This window comes from Hyalella azteca, unplaced genomic scaffold (assembly GCF_000764305.2).
Source record: "Hyalella azteca isolate HAZT.00-mixed unplaced genomic scaffold, Hazt_2.0.2 contig9243, whole genome shotgun sequence".
NCBI classification, from domain to species: domain Eukaryota; kingdom Metazoa; phylum Arthropoda; class Malacostraca; order Amphipoda; family Hyalellidae; genus Hyalella; species Hyalella azteca.
The window spans coordinates 27,964-51,703 of NW_025939318.1; the positions used below are offsets into that span (position 1 = coordinate 27,964).

A 23,740-nucleotide genomic window follows, 5' to 3' on the forward strand; every position below is an offset into this window, starting at 1 on the left:
ATCCCTGGACTGGCGCACACTCTGGTCCTATTAATGAAATTCAGCGAGGCAGTTTTGCGTCTAAATTGAAATTCTTTTTCACAGAGTAAATAATGATGGATACTTTGAGACATAAAAGTATTGGCAAGAAATTGTCTTCAAAATATCAAGCTTTCTGAACAGTTGATCATACGTCTGAGCAAGTTGGGTTTTTGAGCTCAGATTACTTAATGAAAGCCAAAAACCTGAGATATTTGATAAGCTTAGAACAAATGCGGTGAATAATCACTTCATATGATTTGTCCGTATATTTCAGATGTTATCTTAAGCCACAATAAAATGAGAAGTCTTATCGTATTATCGAAATAAAGATCTTAACCCAATTTTTACTGGCGGTAACTCTAGTTACCTGGACTCTACGTACAAATAGCATTGACGACGGTTAATTCATCCAAAAACAAAGGATTGAGTTTGATCAAATTCGTTGAACACACCAAGGCACCACCACCACAACGATGCTCCATGAAATAGAAGACTTGGCTCATTACATGAACCTCTCTGTGGAGGCGTTCATCGCCAGCCTGGCCGGTGAGAATAATTCCATTTATATAAAATTATCCCGTAAATTGAAAGTTATTTTATCACTGTATACAGGTAAATTGTCTCTGTTTGATATGGTCTGATTTTTGTATGCAGATCATTTGCTCTGTCAGGCTGAAGGCCCCTGGTCTCAACGTTTAAAGAAAAACGAGCTTCACCCATAATAGGAAACATTCGATCAACAGAGTATCTCCAAACTCACGTATTCATCATTCGCCTAGATACCTTCGCTATTGTGTTGAGTATGGAGCACAACTACGAACCCATCAGCCTTTCAATGGGAAAAAATATTTCTCTTGACTGCGCATATTATTAATTTTCTGAGTCTCCTCGATGCCAAACTATAAAAAAGCATTAGTTTCTGGATGCCAAATTCAAAATTCGGAGCAATATATTGTTAAAATAATTAGCGATCATGGGTTTGGGACTTAAATGACTCGTGCTGCTCGTGCTGCAGCTCTGGGCTTGCTGCTGCTTGGTCTGTGCATGTGCTGCTGCTGCGGCTGCAACACGCGATGCTGCAGGAGGTGCAGACGACGAAATAAGAAGAAAAAAGGGCCAGACGTCAAGTCCTTGCAGCAGCTCTCTGAGGCGGCTAAAGAAAGGGTGAGTTTGGAGTTTTCCTGTAAAATATATTAATATAAGTATCAAATTTAATATATAAGTAGTCACTCCATTGAGTCATAATCAGTTGAAAAAATTCACTTGCCTAAAGAATTTTTTTTTCATACATTTGAAAGCTGTCGCATAATCAGAGAATGCTGGTTTTCGCTCTGTTTATATCAATTTCTCTGACGTCCTTTAGACAATGATTTTATATCAATGCAGGTAAACCATCTTGCGCTAGTGGTTTTATTTTGCGTAACACTTTGCCTCCTATTCCACAAGCAACTAAAATGTCCCTCGTGACCAGCTATCGACGTGAGCTGGAAGCTCTCACACATGTCGCTCAAGGAGTGAGCGACATACCACTTGAGTAAACATTTGATGTAGAACTTTGCCATTGAACAGCTGCACAGCTTCATACTCTTCTTACTGGGACGCAGGTATAATAATTTGGACAAAATTCAATGTTCGACAGGCCTTTTCGTTTAGTTTACGAAGAGTTACTTCGCGGAGGTGGCGGTAGATACTTTGAGCTCGTATGTTGGACGAGCTCAGCAAAGTATTATATTGTGACGCACGTAAAGCTTGCGTTAAAAAGCAAAGCTCTTCTACTGTTAAAAACAAACAAACTAGAATGCAGTCTGGATAATTAAGAAAACTTTAATTTGTTAGAATAAAAAATACGTGGTCTCATGACAATAGCAAAAAGTTGAAAATCGACGCGACTCATTGAAGCCTGTCTGCAAGCTGACTCATGGAGGTCGCTTCCCACGCTAAAATATGTGAAAAACTTGGAAATAAAAATAATTTTCGACCGTTAAAATAGTTTCGGATACTCTTTCATTCAAGATAGTACCACATGGGTGCAAGTTCAGATCATTTAACATTTTTGGCTAGTTTTCCTTCGGCAATGTTGGTGTGTTTGAGGCACTCAAAGCTGTTGAGTTTCTTGTGTTGCGCTGCCCAGGCAGAAATGGAGGAGCTGGCGGGACTCGCCGAGGAGCAGGACGCCGCGTCAAGCAAACAGGAGGAGAAGCCATGTCTTGGCCGCATCCTGTATAGAGTGAGTCAGTCGTCCAGTACAGACTACAGAGTGAGTTAGTCATCCAGTGCAGAGTGAGTCAGTCGTCCAGTGCAGAGTGAGTCAGTCGTCCAGTGCAGAGTGAGTTAGTCATCCAGTGCAGAGTGAGTTAGTCATCCAGTGCGGAGTGGAATTCGTCCAGTGCAGAGTTAGTGCGGCACTTGAAATGTGCCATAAATTTCGTAGCAGCTTTGTTTCTTTATTTCGTTACGTTTATGTTGCTTTTTTGTCGTGCCTTGGTAGTCGATAAACTTCTACGTTCATAAAATTTTTGTTTTGTTTATCACAGTTATTTTATTTTTTTTTAATTGAAACAGCAAATTTTCACGTTGAAACAGCAAATTTTCTTTTTAAGCTTAAAATGTCCGAAGTAATGTCGTACTCAATTGGTTTCACTCTCAATTCTCTTCTAGTTTCTAGAATTTGGTTCAACAACCCACGTATGAACGAGGGGACCTTGATATCTGTAAAATTGTTATATAATAAATCGAAAAAAAAAAATTTATCATTCTCCATTCAAACAAAAAATGACTTGTCTTGTCTCCCATTTCGCGTTGGCCAAACTAAAAAATGCCTAGAAGAATTTTATTTGCAAAATGTTATTCAAATTCAGTTGGACTACGAATTCGACTCCTCGACACTGCACGTGACGATCCTGAGGTGCGAGCAGCTCGCGGCCATGGACGTTAACGGCACGTCTGATCCTTACGTCAAGGTCGTACAGCACAAAATTGAGATAATATGACAGATGAATGAATGGACATGTTAGATTTAAATTTTTATTTAAAGTGATAACATTTTTGAACATGGAATAACGCGTAGAGAATACTGCTGATCATAATATGTTAGAAATATAACATCTAATCTAAAATAATTAAATCTAACGGATATGTTAGATTTATATTTATTTGAAGCGATAATATTTTTGAACATGGAATAATGTGCAGAGAATACTGCTGTACTTAATGATCCTCAAGTCAGGGACAATATCAAAACTATGTTGTTCTGTACGAAAGGCACTATTGCATGTTCACGTTTTCATTTTAATTTGCTGAATATTAGACTTTTATACTTACGTGAGTATTCACACTCGTGAATACTGTTCATTTTATTGTATAAGAAACGTGTTAATTATTCAACTATTTTCATCATATCCCTCAGATCTACATGCTGCCTGACAAAAAGAAAAAGTTCGAGACAAAAGTGAAGAAAAAAACTCTTAATCCAGTTTTTAACGAGACATTTACGTATAAGGTATGGTCAATAGAGATCTATGCCTATTTCTTCTATTCAGCCAATATTAATTATTATATAAAAATTAGGGTTTTAGTCTTCTATAATGATCTTGAAGCTAAAAGTTCAAAATAAATAAGCGTTACCCTAAATGAAATAAAGTGATAAAGTTTGACGATTGCAACACGTACTCAACTAAATACTATATGTGAACTTGAGAAAAATTTGAGCTACATTCACCACTTAGGATATCTGTAAATAATGTCTTGGTTTGAGTAAATTAGCAGCCTGCTTAAAAACCATGAAATGCTTTTAAAATATTGAAAAATGTATATATCAACTACATTGTTGACATTTTCACCGAGCTGCTTTACCTTTCAATTTACCATGTGTTATTTTACGAATCATTTTTATTTATGCATTGAAAATGCTTCCAATGTTTAGGGTTAGCTCAAATATATCATAATTTTATTATAATTCAGGATCTTCGTATAGATTAAAAATAACTATTTTTTGCTCACAAATATATAAATTATGATGCATGAAATTGAAATTATACACCCAGTTTGCAATCTGTATTCTTGTAAAAAAATATTTTGCGAAAAGAATTTGCTACTTTACGAGTATTTTACTGTATATTATATCACAACTTAACGTTTCATGTAACCAAATTATTGATGTCTTGTGAAGACTGATGAACATTGGAATATTTAATTCAGGCCTCGTACGCAGAATTGATACCCAAGACAATTCTGTTGCTACTTTACGAGTATTTTACTGTATATATTATCACAACTTAACGTCTCATGTAGCCAATTTGTCTATTGATATCTTGTGAAGATTGATACTGATGGATATTGGAATATTTGATTCAGGCCACGTACGCAGAATTGATACCCAAGACAATTCTGTTGTGCGTGTACGACCACGACAGACTCTCGAAGCACGACCTGGTAGGGGAAGTGAGACTGCCTATCTGCATGATGGACCTCGGCCAGACCATCGAGGAGTGGAGGGATCTGGAGAGAACAGAGATTGACCCCAAGGCTGTGAGTTATAGGAGTGCCTTAACCTTCCAGGCAAATAACGTTAAGAAAACTTTTTTATGAGTTAATCCGATGAAAAAACGTTTAATGGGCGTTATTGCCATGACAGGACCATCGAGCAGTGTAAGGATCGAGAGCAGCGATTGACCAGGGCTCTGAGTCTTGGAGCGCTTCAACTCTCCGGGCAAATAACTTTGAAACAACGTTGATTACGAGTTGATTTCGTTGACTCAGCGTTTAATCGACGTTATCACAATAATTTTTTGTATGCTCCTGTGTGAATAAAGAATAAAGAATAAATTGTGGTTTATATTCGCTTGTCAATGAGAAGTCAATGGCACTGAGGAGCCAATAAGGCACTCAATGATACGTCAAATCTACTTTTTTTTCGAGCATAGAGCATAGATTTAATTTGGCTCAATTCTGTTCGTTCTCATCTTGTCGCGAGAACCGATGAAGATCGAAAGTTTTTCAAATCCAAATAATTAATTGATACGGTTAAAGTTCAGTAAGCCCGATTTTCTTCCAATACTTTTTCCGGCACTGATGAACTGTTATTTCAACGACGCCATTTAAATCTTAATAATCATTTTTATAATTTTTTCAGCTTGGCGACATCTGTTTCTCCATCCGCTACGTGCCTACGACAGGGAAACTTTCCGTCGTCGTCCTTGAAGCCAAAAATTTGAAAAAGATGGACGTGGGTGGAGCCTCAGGTGATAAATTTAAAACATTTATTTAAAAAAATGTCAATGAGCTTCTTTGGCAGAAGTTTTCCTAAACACGCTTCAATAATATTCTTGAAACGAAAAGAGGGACTTTGAAAGTTGTCACGCAGCAGAATTCATATATTATTTAATGCAGCCTCTCCTAGAGATATGGTCTTCATGCAGTTTCCTGTTTCAAAATAATTTTAAAATTGCATTTGCTCGCGTTGTGCATGAATCTTGAAAGCCCCCGCTGCCTTTTTATATTAATCTTCTCATGCCAATGTTTCGCTCCAAGACCCGTACGTGAAGGTCTGCCTCTTCTACAAAGGTAAACGGACAAAAAAGAAGAAATCAAGCGTCAAGAAATATACTCTCAACCCATACTACAACGAGTCATTCTCATTCGAAATGCCTTTCGAGCAAATTCAGGTACGCATTCTTTAAGTTTAATTTTTAGTGATTCGAAAGCACAACTTTATAAATAATTGACAAATAATACATACCTAAATAAATTGATAACCCACGGTTACGATTTAAAGGACGAATCAAGATCGGTCTTCAATTTTGGTGTATTCTCTATTCGATTATTCTAAGCGAAATAACATTTTGCTTCCATCCATTGTGCTAAACTTTGATCTGGCGCCACGCAGGCCACACATCTGCAAATCACTGTGGTTGACTACGACCGAATCGGCCACTCTGATCCCATCGGGCGCGTGGTGCTCGGCATGAACGCCACGGGCTTGGAGCTGCGGCACTGGGCCGACATGGTGGCTAACCCACGTAGACCCATAGCGCAGTGGCACAGACTCAAGGACCCGGATGAGGCAAATTATGTTATCACGGGGCAAAAACCGCCCGGACCCAAAGATAAAAAGTCAAAAAAGGATAAGAAACAAGAAAAGGATAAGAAAACGGAGAAAGATAAGCAACCTGATAAAGATAAGCAACCTGAAAAAGATAAGCAACCTGAAAATGATAAGCAACCTGAAAATGATAAGCAACCTGAGAATGATGAGAAATCAGAAAAAGATAATAAGGCGGAAAAAGATAAAGCGTCAGAGAAAGATAAGAAGCCAGATAAAGAAAAGAAAATTAGGAAGGAAAATTTTTGATGAGGTCCTGTATATATAAATTAATGAAATCGTGTGTAAAATCTGCAAGATAAATTATTTTAATGCGGCACATTACATTAATTTCTATATATGCTGTTTCCTACGCCGTGTTTGAAGGAAAGTATTAAATAAAAATCCCAAATTTATATGTGTATTTTTTGTTTCATATCATTATAAATATCATTTTCTTTTCCGCTAATGATGTTGAACATAACGTTGAACGTTGAACCAAACGTCAAAAATTTGATTTTTCCTGATTTGAGTAAATGTTTACTCAGGATTACACGGTCTAGTGTCGATACATAGCAAAATTATTAGAAACAATATTACACTCTCTTCGCAGGCTCAAGTGCAGGTGTTCACTCTAATTTAACTCATTTCTAATTAATAAAATCAATTACGTAGTCCGTGGCCAGATGAATGAGTTCAATAAAATTGACAAAATTAATAGTCATGCATGGTGCACAGTCGTGACTGTCATACTTTGCATCATGCGTATCTGCCTTTCTTGATAACGTAAGCCGGAACGGCGGCGTCTGATCCATAGGTATCTACCGATCCATTAACCTCATGCTCTTCAGAATAATTAATAACAATATTATTATAATTATTATCATTCAATAATAATTTTGGAAAACTGATTGCTGAAAAAACATTTTAAATTATGCTTCAGATTAATGCTAATCGTTGTTTTAGAGAACTGTGACCATTGCATTGCAGCATATTAAGAACAGAATTTTTCAAGCGTTTCAAAGTATCCATGCATTTCAAAATGTTTGCACATTCAAAGACTTGGTAATTTCTTAAGCTTTGTGCACGCACATTCATGAATGGCAAGACATTTTACAGCATCAGAACTTTTGAGAGCGTATGGACATTCCGAGAGCGGTTCGAGGTTTTAGAGCGCTTGAACATTAAAGAGCGGCAAGACATTTCAGAACGTCTGGACGTTCTGGCGAATCCACGGTAAGAAATATTCTACCCTCGAGTAAACTCCAGGGAAGCCTGTTCGGGCACATCCTACACCGAAGGACACCACCCCCACAAGGTAGTAACGACCTGTTGACTCGCTCAGGTACTGGAGAGGTCCTCCGCTGTCACCCTGCACGATGAGCAAAAAATCAATATGGAAACTCACTATTGGAAACCATACGCGAATTAACAGTGGTGACCGTTTATTCGACCAGAATTTGTTGTTTTCATATTCATGCGGTGAATCTGAGTAATTAAATTGCTGCAAGCGATCTCTAGCCAAGCTTAACAACGTACCTAACCAGAATAATTCTCACAGAGTTATCGTACCTGACAGGAGTCAATCCCTGTTGTCCCGGCACAAATCTGCTGTTCAGGACGTAGAGCGAGGCGTTGCCTGTACTGCTCCTGACACACCGCCCCCTCAACATGAGGTATATTGGCTACCAAAGGAGTGGTGCTACCCGCACCAGCTGCGAGAAAATAAATAAACTTGCGATACAAAATCTATCGCGATTGTTTCGATAAAAACTAATAAAGCTCGTTGCTTTTCACTGAGTAAAAATATTTTGATGCCTAGTTTGTACATGAACTTCAAAACCACAACGTTACTGTAGAATTTTCTTTAAAAAAAATAAGATGAGAAGTATTCTTGATGAGAATTACCTTCACGGGTTGACCCCCATCCTACGACCTCAAACTGAGCGCCTCGGAAACCACTTCTTGTGATCTCTAAGGTTGGCAGGCACACTGGCCTGATGAAATCTGGAAAAAAATATATTCTCTTGAAATGTGATGTGCTTACATAATGTCGAGCTGGTCTTGCTACCTACAACTTAGCCAGAAAGTTACTAAACAACAATAGAATTTAACGATTGGTCAAACACGAAATCCACTCCAACAATCATAAATTCATGAGTGTAAAAATGCAAGGTTATGAATTCTTTGTACAAATTGGATGACACTGTCCTGTGGCTGTGACAATAAAATGTTCTAATGTTTTAGTTGTCTCACTGTCACGTGAATGAAGCAAGCTTACCGATCTTCTGCAACATATGAAATTGGATGATTTGCTGAAGCTTAATCTTGAGGGAAATCATAATTCCAAATCTTCTTGGATTAGGAATCCTAAAAATCCTAATACCTTCTAAAATCCTAAAAATCCTAATTCCTCTTAAATTCTTAATTCCTCCTGAAATCCCAATTCCTAATCCTTCCTGGATTAAGAATCCTAAAATTCCTAATACCTCCTAAAATCCTACAAATCTTTATTCCGCTTAAAATCTTAATTCCTTCAAAAATCCTAATTCCAAGTCTTTCTTGAAACTTGCCATTGAAATTGACCGTCCTGTCGAGCTGTAGGAGCTCAATGTCGTTGAGTTTGGTGGCTGTGTTGTAGCCAGGATTGATGTGCCGCAGGATACGGAAGTCCTGAGGCTGCACGCCATCCCTGTTGGAAGTTATGTCGTGTTCTCCAAGCCGCACGTGTGTTCTGCATGAGACGAATATCAATCAAATGAAACATCATTAAGTGTTTAAGAGTGAAATTTCGTTATTAATGATGCAGATAATTCATTGAATTCATTTATTAGCTTAATTTTTGTGTAATTTGCCGCCCGTAAATGAAATTAAATATTAAGCGACTGTTGATAATCGCACTTTTTGAGGCTGTTGATCTCTCAAAAAGCTGAGGAGACGCTGTTGAACTGCGATCAATATTAATCAATAATCTGTGTATGCAAGTAACTCACAAAGGCAGTTCAGTGAAGCAGTGTGCTGCTGAGATGACGTATTGCGCGGTGATCAGCGAGCCCCCACACGCAACGATGAAGCGGACGCCGTCTCGTGCCGGTGCACCCACTGCTGCTAGCCAGGGGAACGAGCCCGGCTGAAATCGTCAGGGAATGGCAACAATTTAAATCATGCATTGCAACAATTGCAATTCAATTGCACGCATTGCAGCAATTGCAATTCAATTGCATGCATTGCAACAATTTGAATCTTTCTATTTTTATTTTAGAGCCTTCCTGACTTTAGGTTTTGTGTAGTTCTGGGTTGATATGTACATGGAAGTACACAACGCTCTTGTACATGCAAGATCAGAAAAATACAAGTGTGAAAACTCAGTGCATTTTAATACGAAACAGAATCTGCATGATAGACAGTGATATAGAGTCCTTCAGCACAGAAACAGAGTGTGAGCCCCCAATAAAAAATATGGTATTTTGACGAGAGGATTCACTGGAAACATGGGAATTCCAGCCAAGTGAACACGCCAATGAAATTGAAATGCGGTTTAAAGCTATCATCAAGTTTAGCGGTTTCATGGAAAGAGAATCAGCCAAATAATGCATGGTTTTCAGTGAGTAAGTGTCAAAAAAAATTCATAATCTTCAATCTTTCCTCATAGGACTTGCCTTTCAAGCCCGGAACTATCCTTGTTGCGCGTCTTTGAACACTCTCTACTATGTATAAACTGTCTCTTATACACATCTAGATGTGTATAAGAGACAGACCATGTCCTTTTGTCTGTCTGTCGTGTCTGTCCGTCCGTCCGTGACCTCAAGTTTTCGTCGACGAGAAAATGCGCTCTCTGTCACTCACTGCAGTGAGTACTGAGTTATATTTTTTCTATCTTTTGATGTGCTTTCACAGCACGCTTGCTGGCTAGAGTTCTACAATAAAACCTGACACCAGATTGCAGAAGATTCTAAAGGGTTTAAGTTAAAAACGGTACATTTAAGATCACGGTGAATAACTAGAATAAGAGAAATTTTTCAGAATCATGCAGAATTACTTATCATTATCAATATAATATCCGAGCACTATATGCATTTATATAATTGAATCCAATTAACCAAGATGAGTTTAATATAAGTGTGTGCTTANGATAATTTCTGATACATTCTTCATAAAATGTGTTTTAGTTTAATAGAATATTTTTTAGAAAATAATATGAAAGATTTATTTAAAGCCCATAAAGTGGTCACATACTGTAACTATATGAAAGTTTTTTTTTTGTTCTAAGATTCTAGGTTTCAAGGCATGACGCACGCAAATTATACGGTAGCACTGAGCAAAGGCTCGGCTCTCGCTCACACTCAAGAATATGATTGAAACTTTGTCTAAATATCGAAGCACTTTTTTCCCTTGCTCGGTTTATCGTGACAAGTTTAACCCTAGAAAAATTGCGTATAAATATTACGTGCATAAAGTTTGTTATTATTTGGACAACAAGACTTCATTCATTTTTTGAAATGCCAGTTCCCGCTCAGTTTTCTCTCGGCTCTATAATGCAGCGTCGACCGGAATGCTGGATATGCATGCCCTGCGAGGCATGCCCGCGCTGCATGCGTACGACGGCTAAATATTTCCGTGTTGGGCAGGCGTGGAAGCGCAACTCGTCCAAACTTATGCGCGCGACTCCGCTTGTTCTTTGTGAACTGAGAAATTTCGATGCCTGGACAGTCACCTGAGTTTTCATGCATTGGAAGCAAAAAATTTGGTATTAACTGTGTTGAAAAAAAAATTCTTGAATAAATATTATATTCTCTTGCACAATTTCAATAATAGTAATTTTATTTAAAATAACAGAAAAATTTTCTGGTCATCGATGGTGGAAAGAAATATGGTTAACATAAAAAAAGGACTATGGTCTTGAAGATTTAACATCGCTCGTCTTTTATGTGATTATCTCACTCATCTTCACAGAAAACTTCGCTTTATTGAAAATATCGAAATCTGGGAAGACGTTACGTAACTAAACAAGAAGTTGTGGCCACAATTTAATTGAGAACAGTCAAGGATAAGGCATGAGTTAGAAACACTCACAATTGAGCAGCTCCGTACTCGACATACTCGCATGTCAGTTGCAGCACAGTTCTCAGTTACCATGAGACGCAAGAAAAATATTCGAGGAGATTTAAAGCTTCATATTAAATAATTATTCATCTTGCATATATATTGCTTGTCTTTAACTTAGAGCTGGACGGCTGGAGGGCCTAGCAAGAGGCTGTGGAAGGATGTTAATTTTTCAACTCGCCCGACCGGTAGTACAGGTGTTCCACGTGTACTCGTATAGCCTTGATGCGCATGAGAGAATCTCCTGTTGCATCTCACGCAACATTTGTGCCGCTAGTTAGTACAAGTTAGTACTTGATAATGTTAGTTAGCTTAGCAGGAAGGTCTGGATTTTTTTAAAAGGGGGATACTTGTTTTTGTAGCAAATTTAATCAGTTATTAGATGTTTAAATTTGGAGTTGTACCAATTTCCCGGATGTAAATTATAGCCTTGATTATGTAATACACTCTTAAATCTTTTAAATACAGTGTAACATTTTTTAAATAGGATGAATATGACAGCCGTTCTGACCGAATAATACCCATAAAGAATCGAAGGGTTTATTAATTCCTTCTGATATTTATAGATCAGTATTTACTGTTTAGTTACAAACAGAAATGCTAATTAATTAAGTGCCATGAGAATTTTATCTTGAAGATGAAGTAACACTAAATAAATATGTCAAAGGGAAGCATGAGACTTCAATGAACCTATTTGCACAAATATTCTGAAGCACTAAAACTTGCAGCATAATTTTGTTTAAACAAAGTTGTGATAAAACATGAGTTGACTCACATTGTTGTTGACTCACATTGTTGTGTGTACAATGACTCACATTGTTGTTACATCCCAAGCTAACATCACAAACATAGTGGTTTCTTACTGTATCTTGGGTAACACCAGCAAACACATTTATTCCGTTTACATAAGCAGGCAAGGCTAAGCTCACCAATAGATTTATCCTCATCTTCATTAAACCGATGAAAATGCATGTTTGAATAAATAGAATTCCTTAACAAGTAGAAAGTTTGGATTTGACCATTTGTGATTATGATAATCAATATTTAATGCAGGATAAAGAGATGAAATCAACTGCCAATATTTGGGCAAAGTACCTAACATAAATAATATCAAAGGCGGGGAAGAGGTTCTTAAATTATGCCTCGTAAATAGTATGCGGTTCAAAGAGATTCAAAAATACTCACTGTATGAAATCTTGAATGTATTGTAAACGGAAACATTGTACTGAATAACAGACCGCAACGCTCAACACTCAATAAATGATCTACAGAGCACACGATGGCTCGCACACCCGAGCCTGTTCACAGCAATACTCGCACTACGTAAGTCCTGTGAAGCCTCACTCCTGATGCTAATTTCAACGTCAATTCTTACCTGCTTTAAAAAAAGACGCTAGGAAGTCCAGAAGGCGCTTCTCCCTGCCGTACATGGAAGCCACAGCGTTGCCTAATAATTTATGACAACTGCCATTTGGCCACTGGCGCTCAGGTACGAACTGATAATTATATGGATATGGAAAAGGTTAAATTCATGTAATATCCGTTCAATTTTTATACAATTTTTCCTCAATCGGAGACATGGAAGCAGTAGATACCCACGTATAATATAATCACACTACTCTCTTGTATTCTCTGAAACAGTAATTTCCAGAATGTTATCGGAGTTGTATACGTTAAATTAATCTTAAAGTTAATAGATATTATGGGCCATAGTTTGATAAATCGTGTCTCTGCAAATTTGGGAATCAATGCGTTAGTCTTAAAATATTAGAGCGTTAACGTTAAAATAATTAAAATTTAGTTCGACTCCTAATATTGGAGTCTAACCTTTTGATATAAACAAATATTTTAATTTACCTATTTTGCTATAATCTCACAGATGTTCAGATGCAAACTTTTGTGAAAATTTTAACGGGAGTTAATTAAGTTTGTTCTAAGCTTTGAGTGAAACGGAGATGTTTTAAGGTTCCGAATTTCAAGCATTAGGTATTTTTCACTATAATTTTTTATAATAATCCGACGTGCCCCTCCGATTTACAAGAGGGGTTCTAACTTCCAACATTTTTCAGTAGCAAATGACATTTGCACGCAAACGGGAATATTTAGGACTGAACTTTATGAAAAACAAGCAAAAAAAACAAATTAAAATCTTTCCAAGAAAAATATGGCTGCGATTTAGATGATATATAATCATCATCGATATTCGATGAGACAAATTTTTCATTCTTTGTCTGAATTGTCTTTTTGTCCCTTAAAAATGATTCCGATGTTAACGAATCAAACAACCAGTAAAACATATTCATTTTTTTAACTTCATCCAAACTGAGCAAAGGCTCGGCTCTCGCTCACACTCAGGAATATGACTGAAACTTTGTCTAAATACCGAAGCACTTTTTTCCCTTGCCTGTTTTATCGTGACCAGTTTAACCCTAGAAAAATTGCGTATAAATATTACGTGCGAAAAGTTTATTATTATATAAACAAGATATTATTTTTCTCGGCTCTATAATGCAGTGTCGACCGGAATGCTGGATATACATGCCCTGCGCTGCATGCGCATGACGGCTAAATATTTCCGCGTTGGGCATATGGTTAACATAAAAAAAGGACTATGGTCTTGAAGATTTAACATCGCTCGTCTTTTATGTGATTATCTCACTCATCTTCACAGAAAACTTCGCTTTATTGAAAATATCGAAATTTGGGAACACGTTACATAACGAAACAAGAAGTTGTGGCCACAATTTAATTAAGAACAATCAATGGTATGGCATGAGATAGAAACATTTACAATTGAGCAGCTCCGTACTCGACATACTCGCATATGTCAGTTGCAGCACAGTTCTCAGTTACCACAAGACGCACGAAAAATATTCGAGGAGATTTAAAGCTTAATGTTAAATAATTATTCATCTTGTAAATATATTGCTTGTCTTTAGCTCAGAGCTGGACGGCTGGAGGGCCTAGCAAGATGCTGTAGAAGGATGTTAATTTTTCAACTCGCCCGACCGGTAGTACAGGTGTTCCACGTGTACTCGTATAGCCTTGATGCGTATGAGAGAATCTCCTGTTGCATCTCACGCAATTTGTGCTGCTAGTTAGTACAAGTTAGTACTTTTTAATGTTCGTTAGCTTAGCAGGAAGGTTTGGATATTTTTAAAAGGGGTTACCTGTTTTTGTTGTAAATTTATTCAGTTTTTAGATGCTTAAATTTGGAGGTATACAGATTCCCGGATGTAAGTTACAGCCTTGATTATGTAATGCAATCTTAAATCTTTTAAATACATCGTACCATTTTTTAAATGGGATGAATATGACAGCTGTTCTGACCGAGTAATACTCATGAAGATTCAGAGGGTTTATTAATTACTTTATATAGCAATTTATTTAATTTTTACTTTAATTTATAGATCAGTGTTTACTGTTTACTTACAAACAGAAATGTTAAGTATCTTGAGAATATATTCTGAAGATAATGTAACACTACATAAATAGGCCAAAGGGAAGCATGAGACTTCAGTGAATCTATTTACACAAATATTCTCAAGCACTCAAACTTTGTAGCATAATTAATTATGTTTTAAACTAAGTTGTGATAAAGCATGAGTAAAAATGGCTGAAATGAATTGGTGAAGCAAGTTTTGTTTACTTTAAAGGGCTGACTCACATTGTTGTTACATCGCAAGCTACCATCACAAACATATTGGTTTCTTACTGTACCTTACATGAGTAACACCAGCAAACACATTTATTTCCGTCTACATAAGCAGGCAAGGCTAAGCTCATCAACAGATTTATTCTCATCTTCATTAAACCGATGAAAATGCATGTTTGAATAAATTCAATTCCTTAACAAATAGAATGTTTGGATTTGACCATTTGTGATTATGATAATCAATATTTAATGCAGGATAAAGAGATGAAATCAACTGCCAATATTTGGGAAAAGTACCTAGCATAAATAATATCATAGACGGGGAAGAGGTTCTTAAAATTATGCCTCGTAAATAGTATACGGTTCAAGGAGATTCACAAATACTCACTGTATAAAATCTTGAATGTATTGTAAACGGAAACATTGTACTGAATAATAGACCGCAACGCTCAACACTCAATAAATGATCTACAGAGCACAAGCAATGGCCAGCACACCCGAGCCTGTTCACAGCAATGCTCGCACTACGTAAGTCCTGTGAAGCCTCACTCCTGATACTAACTTCAACGTCAATTCTTACCTGCTTTAAAATTAGACGCTAGGAAGTCCAGAAGGCGCTTCTCCCTACCGTACATGGAAGCCACAGCGCTGCTTAATAATTTATGACAAATGCCATGCGGCCACTGGCGCTCAGGTACGAACTGATAATTATATGGATTTGGAAAAGGTTCATGTAATATCCGTTCAAGTTTAATACAATTTTTCCTCAATCGGAGACATGGAAGCAGNCATGTTTCAGTCTTTTATTTAAACTTTTTGTCCAGCTTTACGTCGATGCCTCTGTCATTTTCACTGAATTGTTAATGCACGCTAGACGGGCTAACTATACGATCAAGATTTTAGACACGTTCTTACTTCAGAATATTTCGCCGAATATCCTGATCATTACAAATAATAGTTTTTAAGATGTTTTTTTTTATGAAATAAGGCACCCACGATCTTAATAATTTAGTAAAAATTTTCGATTTAATTGTCGGATTTTACTTGATTTTAACAATGCGTGAAAATTATGTTAAAACAAATTTCATTGAGAGTGAAGAATTGTTAAATCTACATTTTAGGGGTACATCGAATCTGGGATTTTTTATCTCGAGCCAGTCCCTGCCGCTAATCAATCGAGCAAGAAAAAGTGACGTCTGAGGCTACAAAAAGAATTTATTAAAAGTTCGACCAATTCGCTCCACGTTCGTCTACTATTGGTTCAAGAGAGGTCACCTGAAGACTAAAGAAGTTTAATGGATAGTTATCCATTATTAAAGATCATGATATTCCTACTATAAATTCACAGCAGTGCAGTATTCAACGTAGCTCCAAGACTTGCAGTCTTTACTGACCCACGGAAGAAAGAGGATCATCTCTGCGCGCTGCAGCAATAAACTCGTTAGAGGGAACTAATGTATTGTATTTGTTTCAAGTTTGTATATGTTTTTAATTTTGTTTTAGCAAATTTGTCAACTTATAGGACATTATAAAAGTTTTACGTCTATATTAAAATGAATAAAGTTCTACATTTTTTCCATTATCTATTACCATTTTTCAAATAAGTTTGCCTCACTTTCAATATACTGTAGTTAAAAAAATAATTTTACTTATAAGATGTAAACTAATAAATAATTAAAGTTATAATCAAATGATGAACCATATTATACAGAAATTTAACATCTTGGAGAAATAAATCGACGATGGCAGCTCAAAGACTCTTAGTCCTGCTGCTGTGGTGGTGGCGGTGCATGGACACGGCGGGGCAGGCACCTCTGCCGCGGCTCGTCGTTACCCCGACGAGGCAATTCGTCTCGGTCTTGAACAGCCTCATGACGAGTGGCGAAGCCTACGACAGCCTGCCGGCCAAGAGCCTCTGTTAGTACAATGTTAAAGTGGTCATAGTTCACGATCTTTTGAAGTGCACACTGAAGCCTGTAAAACGTGCACTCACGTTTCGGATGCAAGCTTATAAACTTTCAGGCTTCCTTCTGCAAAAAAACACTGTTCCTTATTCATTTTTATTTGAACTTTTAAAGTAAGAAAAATGCTAATTTAATAATAAAATATTAAGGCTTATTCTGCAAATTACGGCAGTTCAAGTATAGTGGAACTGCAGGAAAAGTGTCTGGGATAACATTGCGCAAACTTGATGTTAGCATGCTGATGCTCTGCGGTCGGGGGCAATTTTTCGGATTTTTTCTAACTTTTTTATATTCAATGAGATTAAAGTGGCAGAATCACTTGTTTTTACTATGAAATTATCAATTCTTTTGAATTATTTTCACTTTTATGGAGAAAACCAGCTGTGTTTGTTGTTACACTCGCGGCTTTTTAATTTCTTCACCTAGCCAAAGAAACGGTTCGGAAACAAACACCTATATCTAAATCTCTTAAAATAAATATTTGAATGATTTTCGCCATATATTCCGTGCATTTCATTTCATTTAATCTGCAGGCCAGTGTCGGCAGCAGTGCTTTGTAGACCCGCGGTGCAGGGCGCTGTCGTACCACCCTGGGCTGGGGCTGTGCTACCGCAGCAGGCAACCCACCCCCAACATCAACCTCACGGGTGCCGTCTACGAATATGAAAGTAAATAACTCACGCAATAATATTCAATTGTGTTTTTTTCCAAATTATTATCTAAAAAATTTTCTACAACGAATGGGAACGGTAGAGGATGAAGACTAGCCTTGATAATGAAGGTTTAGGCTAGGCCTTGATAATTTACGCCTAGAGTACTGGCGTAAAAATTGTATCTGTGATTAAGAGTTCGACTTTATAATGTTAGTGTACGATGTTTCTTATCTTTGCTTAGCATTAAAGCTGATATAAGGCGGGCTAATGAAATACCAATTTAATTAATTGCTGTGGATACGGCTTCAATTTTTATTTCCTGAGCTCATGAGCTAAACCCGTCACCTTACATTGATATAACATTGACTACGCGTTGTTTCAACGAAATCAACTCGTAGTCAACGTTTTTTCAACGTCACTTGCCTGTAAGGAATTGACGGTATACCTCTCGCATGGTATTATTAATATAGGGCATGGTATTATTTTTTTCAAATTTCAATACGTAGGATTTTGTAAGGGTAGAGTAAGAATGTATTATTCCACTAATTATATCTATGCGAACAGTCAAGTCCCTGACGCGGAAGGACGACGGGCTGTTCTACGTCAAGTTGGACGGGCCCGAGGTGACAAGAGATCGCTGTGTGCAAATGTGCTCCAACATGACCGGCTTCCATCTTCCCATCGGCAAAACCGAAGTTTCCATGAAAATCATCAGGGCATGTGAGTGAAGTCTAACTCTCCGTATGCTGTATATGCTCTAGATAATCATAAAATTGTTTTATTTTTGAATTCATTATACCTAAATATTTCATTCACACGCGAAACTATTTACGTCTTAAATTCGCTTCAGCATTCTACCCAAGTTTGCGATGTAAGACAACTCAAGCAGATTCACCGATAATGCACACTCATACACATGGTAAACTAACATTAGTTCAAACATGCATACGTAGATGATATTTCCATGATTATTTAGAGACATGCATGGACGATATTTTCAAACACATGTATATACATACATGATGCTTACATACTATACTGCAGATACCGAGTGAAGTGGATATCTAGTGAAGTCGAACTGTTATGTTCACGCTATACCTTGACGAAACTTCCATGGCCCAGGAAGAGACGTAGACAAAAGTTCAGGCTGACGTAGACACGTACTAAAGGCACTTCTAGCCTTGTTCTACCCGCTTTGTCACTAGAGTAGCGGGCCAATTATTGGCCGCATTTGAAAAGCTGTACGATTGATTTTTAGTCGCTGAACCTTTTCAAAAGGATTGAAAATTATACAATTTTTTGACAGTAATTGTTCAATAATCGGCAGGGGGGACTTCAACCCAGCAATCGTCATTGGCTTGCCCTTTCAGTTAAAATATGTCTGTATATGTGAGTTATTAACATGTTTTGGCTTCTCTACATTACCAGCGATTTCAAACTTTATTTGTGTCGGACGATAATTATATCGGTTTTATTTACAAATTTAGTCTCAACACAATGTATGAGTTCACTTTAATCTTAGATGTAATGAAATTCCACACTGTGAGCCTGTACTACGATTATATTGAAAATTATTTTGCCTCCGGCCTCGTATGGTAGAAGTGCGTAGAACACGCGGGCAAATGCCAAGGGATGAATATTGATGTATACAGTTTATCTCTCCAACTGCACCATGCCTTGAGCGACATCTAACTAATGCTCAACGACCCATCACATGCTCACTTCCTCCTCATTTAGTTTCGTTCTCACAACGCTGCTAGAGCAAACACTGCGTACCAGTTTCTATTCAAAACTCACATTAACCGTACACTGAAGAAACTTATGGTCACTGGCTAAATGATATTATTCACTCATACCAGATATAAGAATCTTCATCGGACTGACGCAGAAAAGTGAGAAGGACGCCTTTACATGGGATGACGGCACTACGCTGAACCACACGGCCTCGGGTTTGCTCTCTTTTGAACCTCTAACAACCAACGCAGCTTACTGTGGGCAAGCTGGTGCACTTACTCCTCGGTCGGCCTACGGGTTAAATTGGGGACTAATTGACGATGAATGTGGAACCAGTGGGTGTGTATGTCAAGCTAACTTGACCACTGGCAATAACTGACTGGATAAACTTCAGGATTCGAACCACATTATTTTCTCAGAATAATTAAAGTTTTTGCACCACGTTTCACACATCAGTGTTAACAATGGCACTTAAACGTAACTTATGAATTATTTTTAATTTAGATTTCACAAGAATACCCTGAAGGTCTACGATGAGCGCCTTTTACAATGATGTCCTGCAATATTTACCATTAACAGACTAGTTCTGATATTTAGCTGACAACGTCGAAGGGAAATGAGTGTTAAATCTATTGATTAGTAGTTGAATAAATTTAACACCTACAGAAGTAAAAAATGTATCCAAACTTTGAATCAGCACGCACTTAACTTGAAAATTTATGGTAGCCAAAAATATTTGAAACTTAAAATCACTAATAATATTTTTAGATTGCATAAGGTTGTTTCTATAGTAGAGCCAGGGTACTCTAACAATTACTGATGAACATTATTTCAACGAAATGAAAAAAAAATAAAGTTGAACAGGCAGGGTAATTTAAACGTCTAATTGATGTCTGTGTTAAAATGGGCGATTGTAAATTTAATATAATTGAATGATTAAATCTTTCACCAAAAGCTTCATTAATATTGATCCAATGCGTTTTGATTAATAATGATTTCAATTATAAAATTACCATTGTCCAATGGATAGAATCATTTTCAAAAGAAACAGAACTCGAATGCATGCCTGCAGTTTTGTATGAGTTCCCAGTCACCGATTATTAAGTTTATTACGAGAATGTCACCGTAAATGCAGATACTATACCGTAGTAGTCTAATGAATGCAGTAAACTTTTGAAATATTTATAAAATGCCTGTGTGAAATAAATACTTGTAACTCCATTTCTTAATTTATCATTAAATTTATTGATGTATATTTGTTTGTGGCTCGAGGATTATTTGTACAATTTTGGATGTGATCGTTATCTATAGTTGATTATCAAAGTCGGTAATTCTACCTAGAAGGTTATATTTTACTCACCATGTGTGCAACATACTACGGCTATCGCATGTTGTCCTCTATTTTAATGTGAGTGATCTTCATTCAGTGACTATTTTAATTTGAAAAAATTCTTACATGCATTTCCGCAAAATAATATACGTTTAAATTACATTTTAAAGACAACACTTCTAAAGAATCCAGTGTCTCCAATGTTAAAGATGTACAATGAATTTCTCATTTTATTTTCGAATATTGAAAAAATTAAATTTTCATTTTTTTTAATTTATAAATTTTTTTACAAAATTATTTATTCTGTCAATTGATTCATGCATTGCCTGCGATTTTACACAAGTGTGCAAAATTTCAGATCAATTGAACAGGTAAAAGTGTGTCAAGTAAGTAGAAGAGTGTTAAATTTCGATTATAAGATTTGTAGCAGACAGACAGACAGACAGACAGACAGACAAACAAGAAGGGAAGTTCAAGAGTAGTCGTGTAAGCAAGTTACTGAGCTTATTACTTAAATCTTAAACTGAACACAAACGATTTCTTCTAGTTAACGCGATCAAACGATAGGAGACTTAAATATATTATACGCTAGAATAATAAAAAATTACTGGGCATATTACTATGGTCTTCATCTAAACACAAGCAATTTCTGCTTGTGAACACGATCAAACCTTAGGAGACTAAAGTATATTATAACATAGAATATAAAGTTACTGAGCTTATTAATATAATCTTAAACTGAACACAAGCGATATCTTCTAGTTAACGTGATCAAACGATAGGAGACTTAAATATATTATTCCCTAGAATAAATAAATAATTAATGGGCATATTACAATAGTCTTGAACTGAACACAAGCAATTTCTGCCTTTCAACACGATCAAACGTCAGGAGACTTAAATATATTATACTTTAGAATCTAAAAAAAAAGTTACTGAGCTCATTACTATAATCTTAAACTGAACACAAGCGAAATCTTCTAGTTAACGCGATCACAGTGTCTCCAATGTTAAAGATGTACAATGAATTTCTCATTTTATTTTCGAATATTGAAAAAATTAATTTTTTAAAAAATTATTTTTTTACTCTATAATTTTTTTAATTATTTATTCTATCAATTGATTCATGCGTTGCCTGCGATTTCACACAAGTGTGCAAAATTTCAGATCAATTGGACAGGTAAAAGTGTGTAAAGCATGTTATAAGATTTGTAGGTGACAAAATTATTTTTCAAATTTTTTAATATCAAAAAAAAAATTATTTTTAAAATCATTTATTTTGTCATTTGATTCTTGCATTGTCTCCAACTTTACGCAAGTGTGATAAGATAAGATATCTTATGTTCAGTTTAAGATACTTGGAATTTCAGCACTTGTGTATCTTGATGACATAATAAGTTTCTCCAAAACAAAACATGAGCATATCACCCACATCAAGCAAGCGCTCAAAAAGATTCGCGAAGCCGGACTGAAGATCAAGCTTTCAAAAAGCGAGTTCTTTAAAAAGGAACTCAAATTCTTAGGTCATATTGTCTCGGCCGACGGCGTAAAAATTGACGACGGGAAATCGGAATGCATTCGCAATTATCCTGTCCCGAAAGATGCTACAGAAGTCAAAAGGTTTTTGGGTTTTACATCTTATGATAGAAGATCACCAGACATCTCCCCCCTAGCTGGGTAGAGTTTTGATCGACCTCGATCAGTTCCAACACCTGTACCGAAGTCCAGGAGAACCAAGATGTACTTCTCTTATATATAAGTCGCACTTTAAGCTCTTGTGTTTGTATAATCGATCAAACATTAATTATGCTAACATTAATTATGCTAATTCCGCACTCATTGCGTATGGCTACGCTAAGGCGTCTCTAATTAATTTTTTAACTTCGGCCTGCAATTGGAACTGATCGAGGTCGATCAAAACTCTACCCAGGGGGGGAGATGTCCGGTGATCTTCTATCACCCTCTAGGTTATCATACGTCACCATCTTATAGCCTGTTCTGTACCCACATGGTAGAGTCACGCTCAGTGACGTCATCCCTGTTAAAGCCTATATATATCTCGATCTGTGCACCGCTCGTCAGTCGTAGCGGAAGTTGCGGAACTGCCTAGCGGTCACCTTGCTAGCCGCTCCACCAGCACGTACTTGTGCTGTGCCTGTCAATCCCCTTTCTTCTGTACTCACCGAGCCACTTTATTAGTATAATAGATCTAGTGTTAACCGTGCGTTTCACTTGTCCTGCCTTAGTCATACTTGGAACTACAGGTATCCTGGCTCTCAGTTACAAATCTATCAGGGGGTCGTAGAAATAGACCCCTGGCAGAAGTGTGTTAAATTTCGATTTTAAGATTTGTAGCAGACAGACAGACAGACACACAAACAAACAAGAAGTGGACTTAGAGCGAAGTGTTGTAACAATAATATTAATAATAATATGCGTTTAAAAATTACTTTTTTGAGATAACACTTCTGAACAATCCAGTGTCTTGGATGTTACACATGTACAATGAATTTCTAATTTTATTTTCAAATATTTAAAAGAAAAATTATTTTTCAAATCTTTTTTAAGATATCGGAATTTTGTAAATTTTCAAAATTATTTAATCTGTCAATTGATTCATGCATTGTCTCTGACTTTGCAATTGTGGAAAATTTCAGATCAATTCGACAGTTCAAATTGTGTCATATATCGATTATAAGATTTGTAGCAGACGAAATTATTTTTTAATTTTTTTTAATAATGAAAAAAATTGTTTTTTTTTTAATTTATAAAATTATTTATTCTGTTAATTGAATCATGCATTGTCTGCAACTTTACGCAAGTGTGCCAAATTTCAGATCAATTGGACAGGTAGAAGTGTGTTAAATATCGATTATAAGATTTGTAGCAGACAGACAAACAGTCACACAAACAAGAAGTGAAGTTAGAAGAGAAGTCTTTATAAGCAAGTTACTGAGCTTATTACTATAATCTTAAACTGAACACAAACGATTTCTTCTAGTTAACGCGATCAAACGATAGGAAACTTAAATATATTATACCCTAGAATAAATAAAAACATTACTGGGCATATTACTATAGTCTTGAACTGAACATAAGCAATTTCTGCTTGTGAACACGAGCAAACGTTAGGAGACTTAAATATACTATACTTTAGAATATAAAAAAAGTTACTGAGCTTATTACCATAATCTTAAACTG

General features: G+C 36.5%; 2 protein-coding genes across 2 annotated transcripts in view; one reads left to right on the forward strand and one right to left on the reverse strand.

Moving 5' to 3' along the window:
• The first annotated feature begins 251 nt into the window (after nucleotides 1-251).
• On the forward strand, nucleotides 252-6,374 carry LOC108667695 (synaptotagmin-2). Its single transcript, XM_018154742.2, has 9 exons — nucleotides 252-567; nucleotides 1,037-1,185; nucleotides 2,153-2,248; nucleotides 2,880-2,981; nucleotides 3,428-3,520; nucleotides 4,375-4,548; nucleotides 5,153-5,261; nucleotides 5,551-5,684; nucleotides 5,906-6,374. Exons 1-9 carry the CDS (start codon nucleotides 495-497, stop codon nucleotides 6,368-6,370), a joined length of 1,395 nt encoding a protein of 464 aa, XP_018010231.1. The 5' UTR covers nucleotides 252-494; the 3' UTR covers nucleotides 6,371-6,374.
• A 618-nt stretch (nucleotides 6,375-6,992) lies between these two features.
• Nucleotides 6,993-23,740, reverse strand: part of LOC108667696 (phenoloxidase-activating factor 1) — a 35,625-nt gene continuing 18,877 nt past the window's right edge. Inside the window, exons 6-10 of the mRNA XM_047881958.1 lie at nucleotides 9,094-9,230; nucleotides 8,674-8,834; nucleotides 8,009-8,107; nucleotides 7,673-7,815; nucleotides 6,993-7,472 (exon numbers count right to left, since the gene is read on the reverse strand). Coding sequence (XP_047737914.1) covers nucleotides 7,305-7,472; nucleotides 7,673-7,815; nucleotides 8,009-8,107; nucleotides 8,674-8,834; nucleotides 9,094-9,230 — 708 coding nt within the window. The 3' untranslated portion in view covers nucleotides 6,993-7,304. The remainder of the gene's footprint in view (nucleotides 7,473-7,672; nucleotides 7,816-8,008; nucleotides 8,108-8,673; nucleotides 8,835-9,093; nucleotides 9,231-23,740) is intronic.

What these genes read in the sequence shown, in the direction of transcription:
- LOC108667695 (XM_018154742.2), top strand. Translation starts at nt 495, where the DNA reads ATGCTCCATGAAATAGAAGACTTGGCTCATTACATGAACCTCTCTGTG. An exon ending in CGTCTGATCCTTACGTCAAG is followed by an intron (nt 2,982 to 3,427) that starts GTCGTACAGCAC and finishes CATATCCCTCAG; the next exon opens with ATCTACATGCTGCCTGACAA. An exon ending in ACGAGACATTTACGTATAAG is followed by an intron (nt 3,521 to 4,374) that starts GTATGGTCAATA and finishes TATTTGATTCAG; the next exon opens with GCCACGTACGCAGAATTGAT.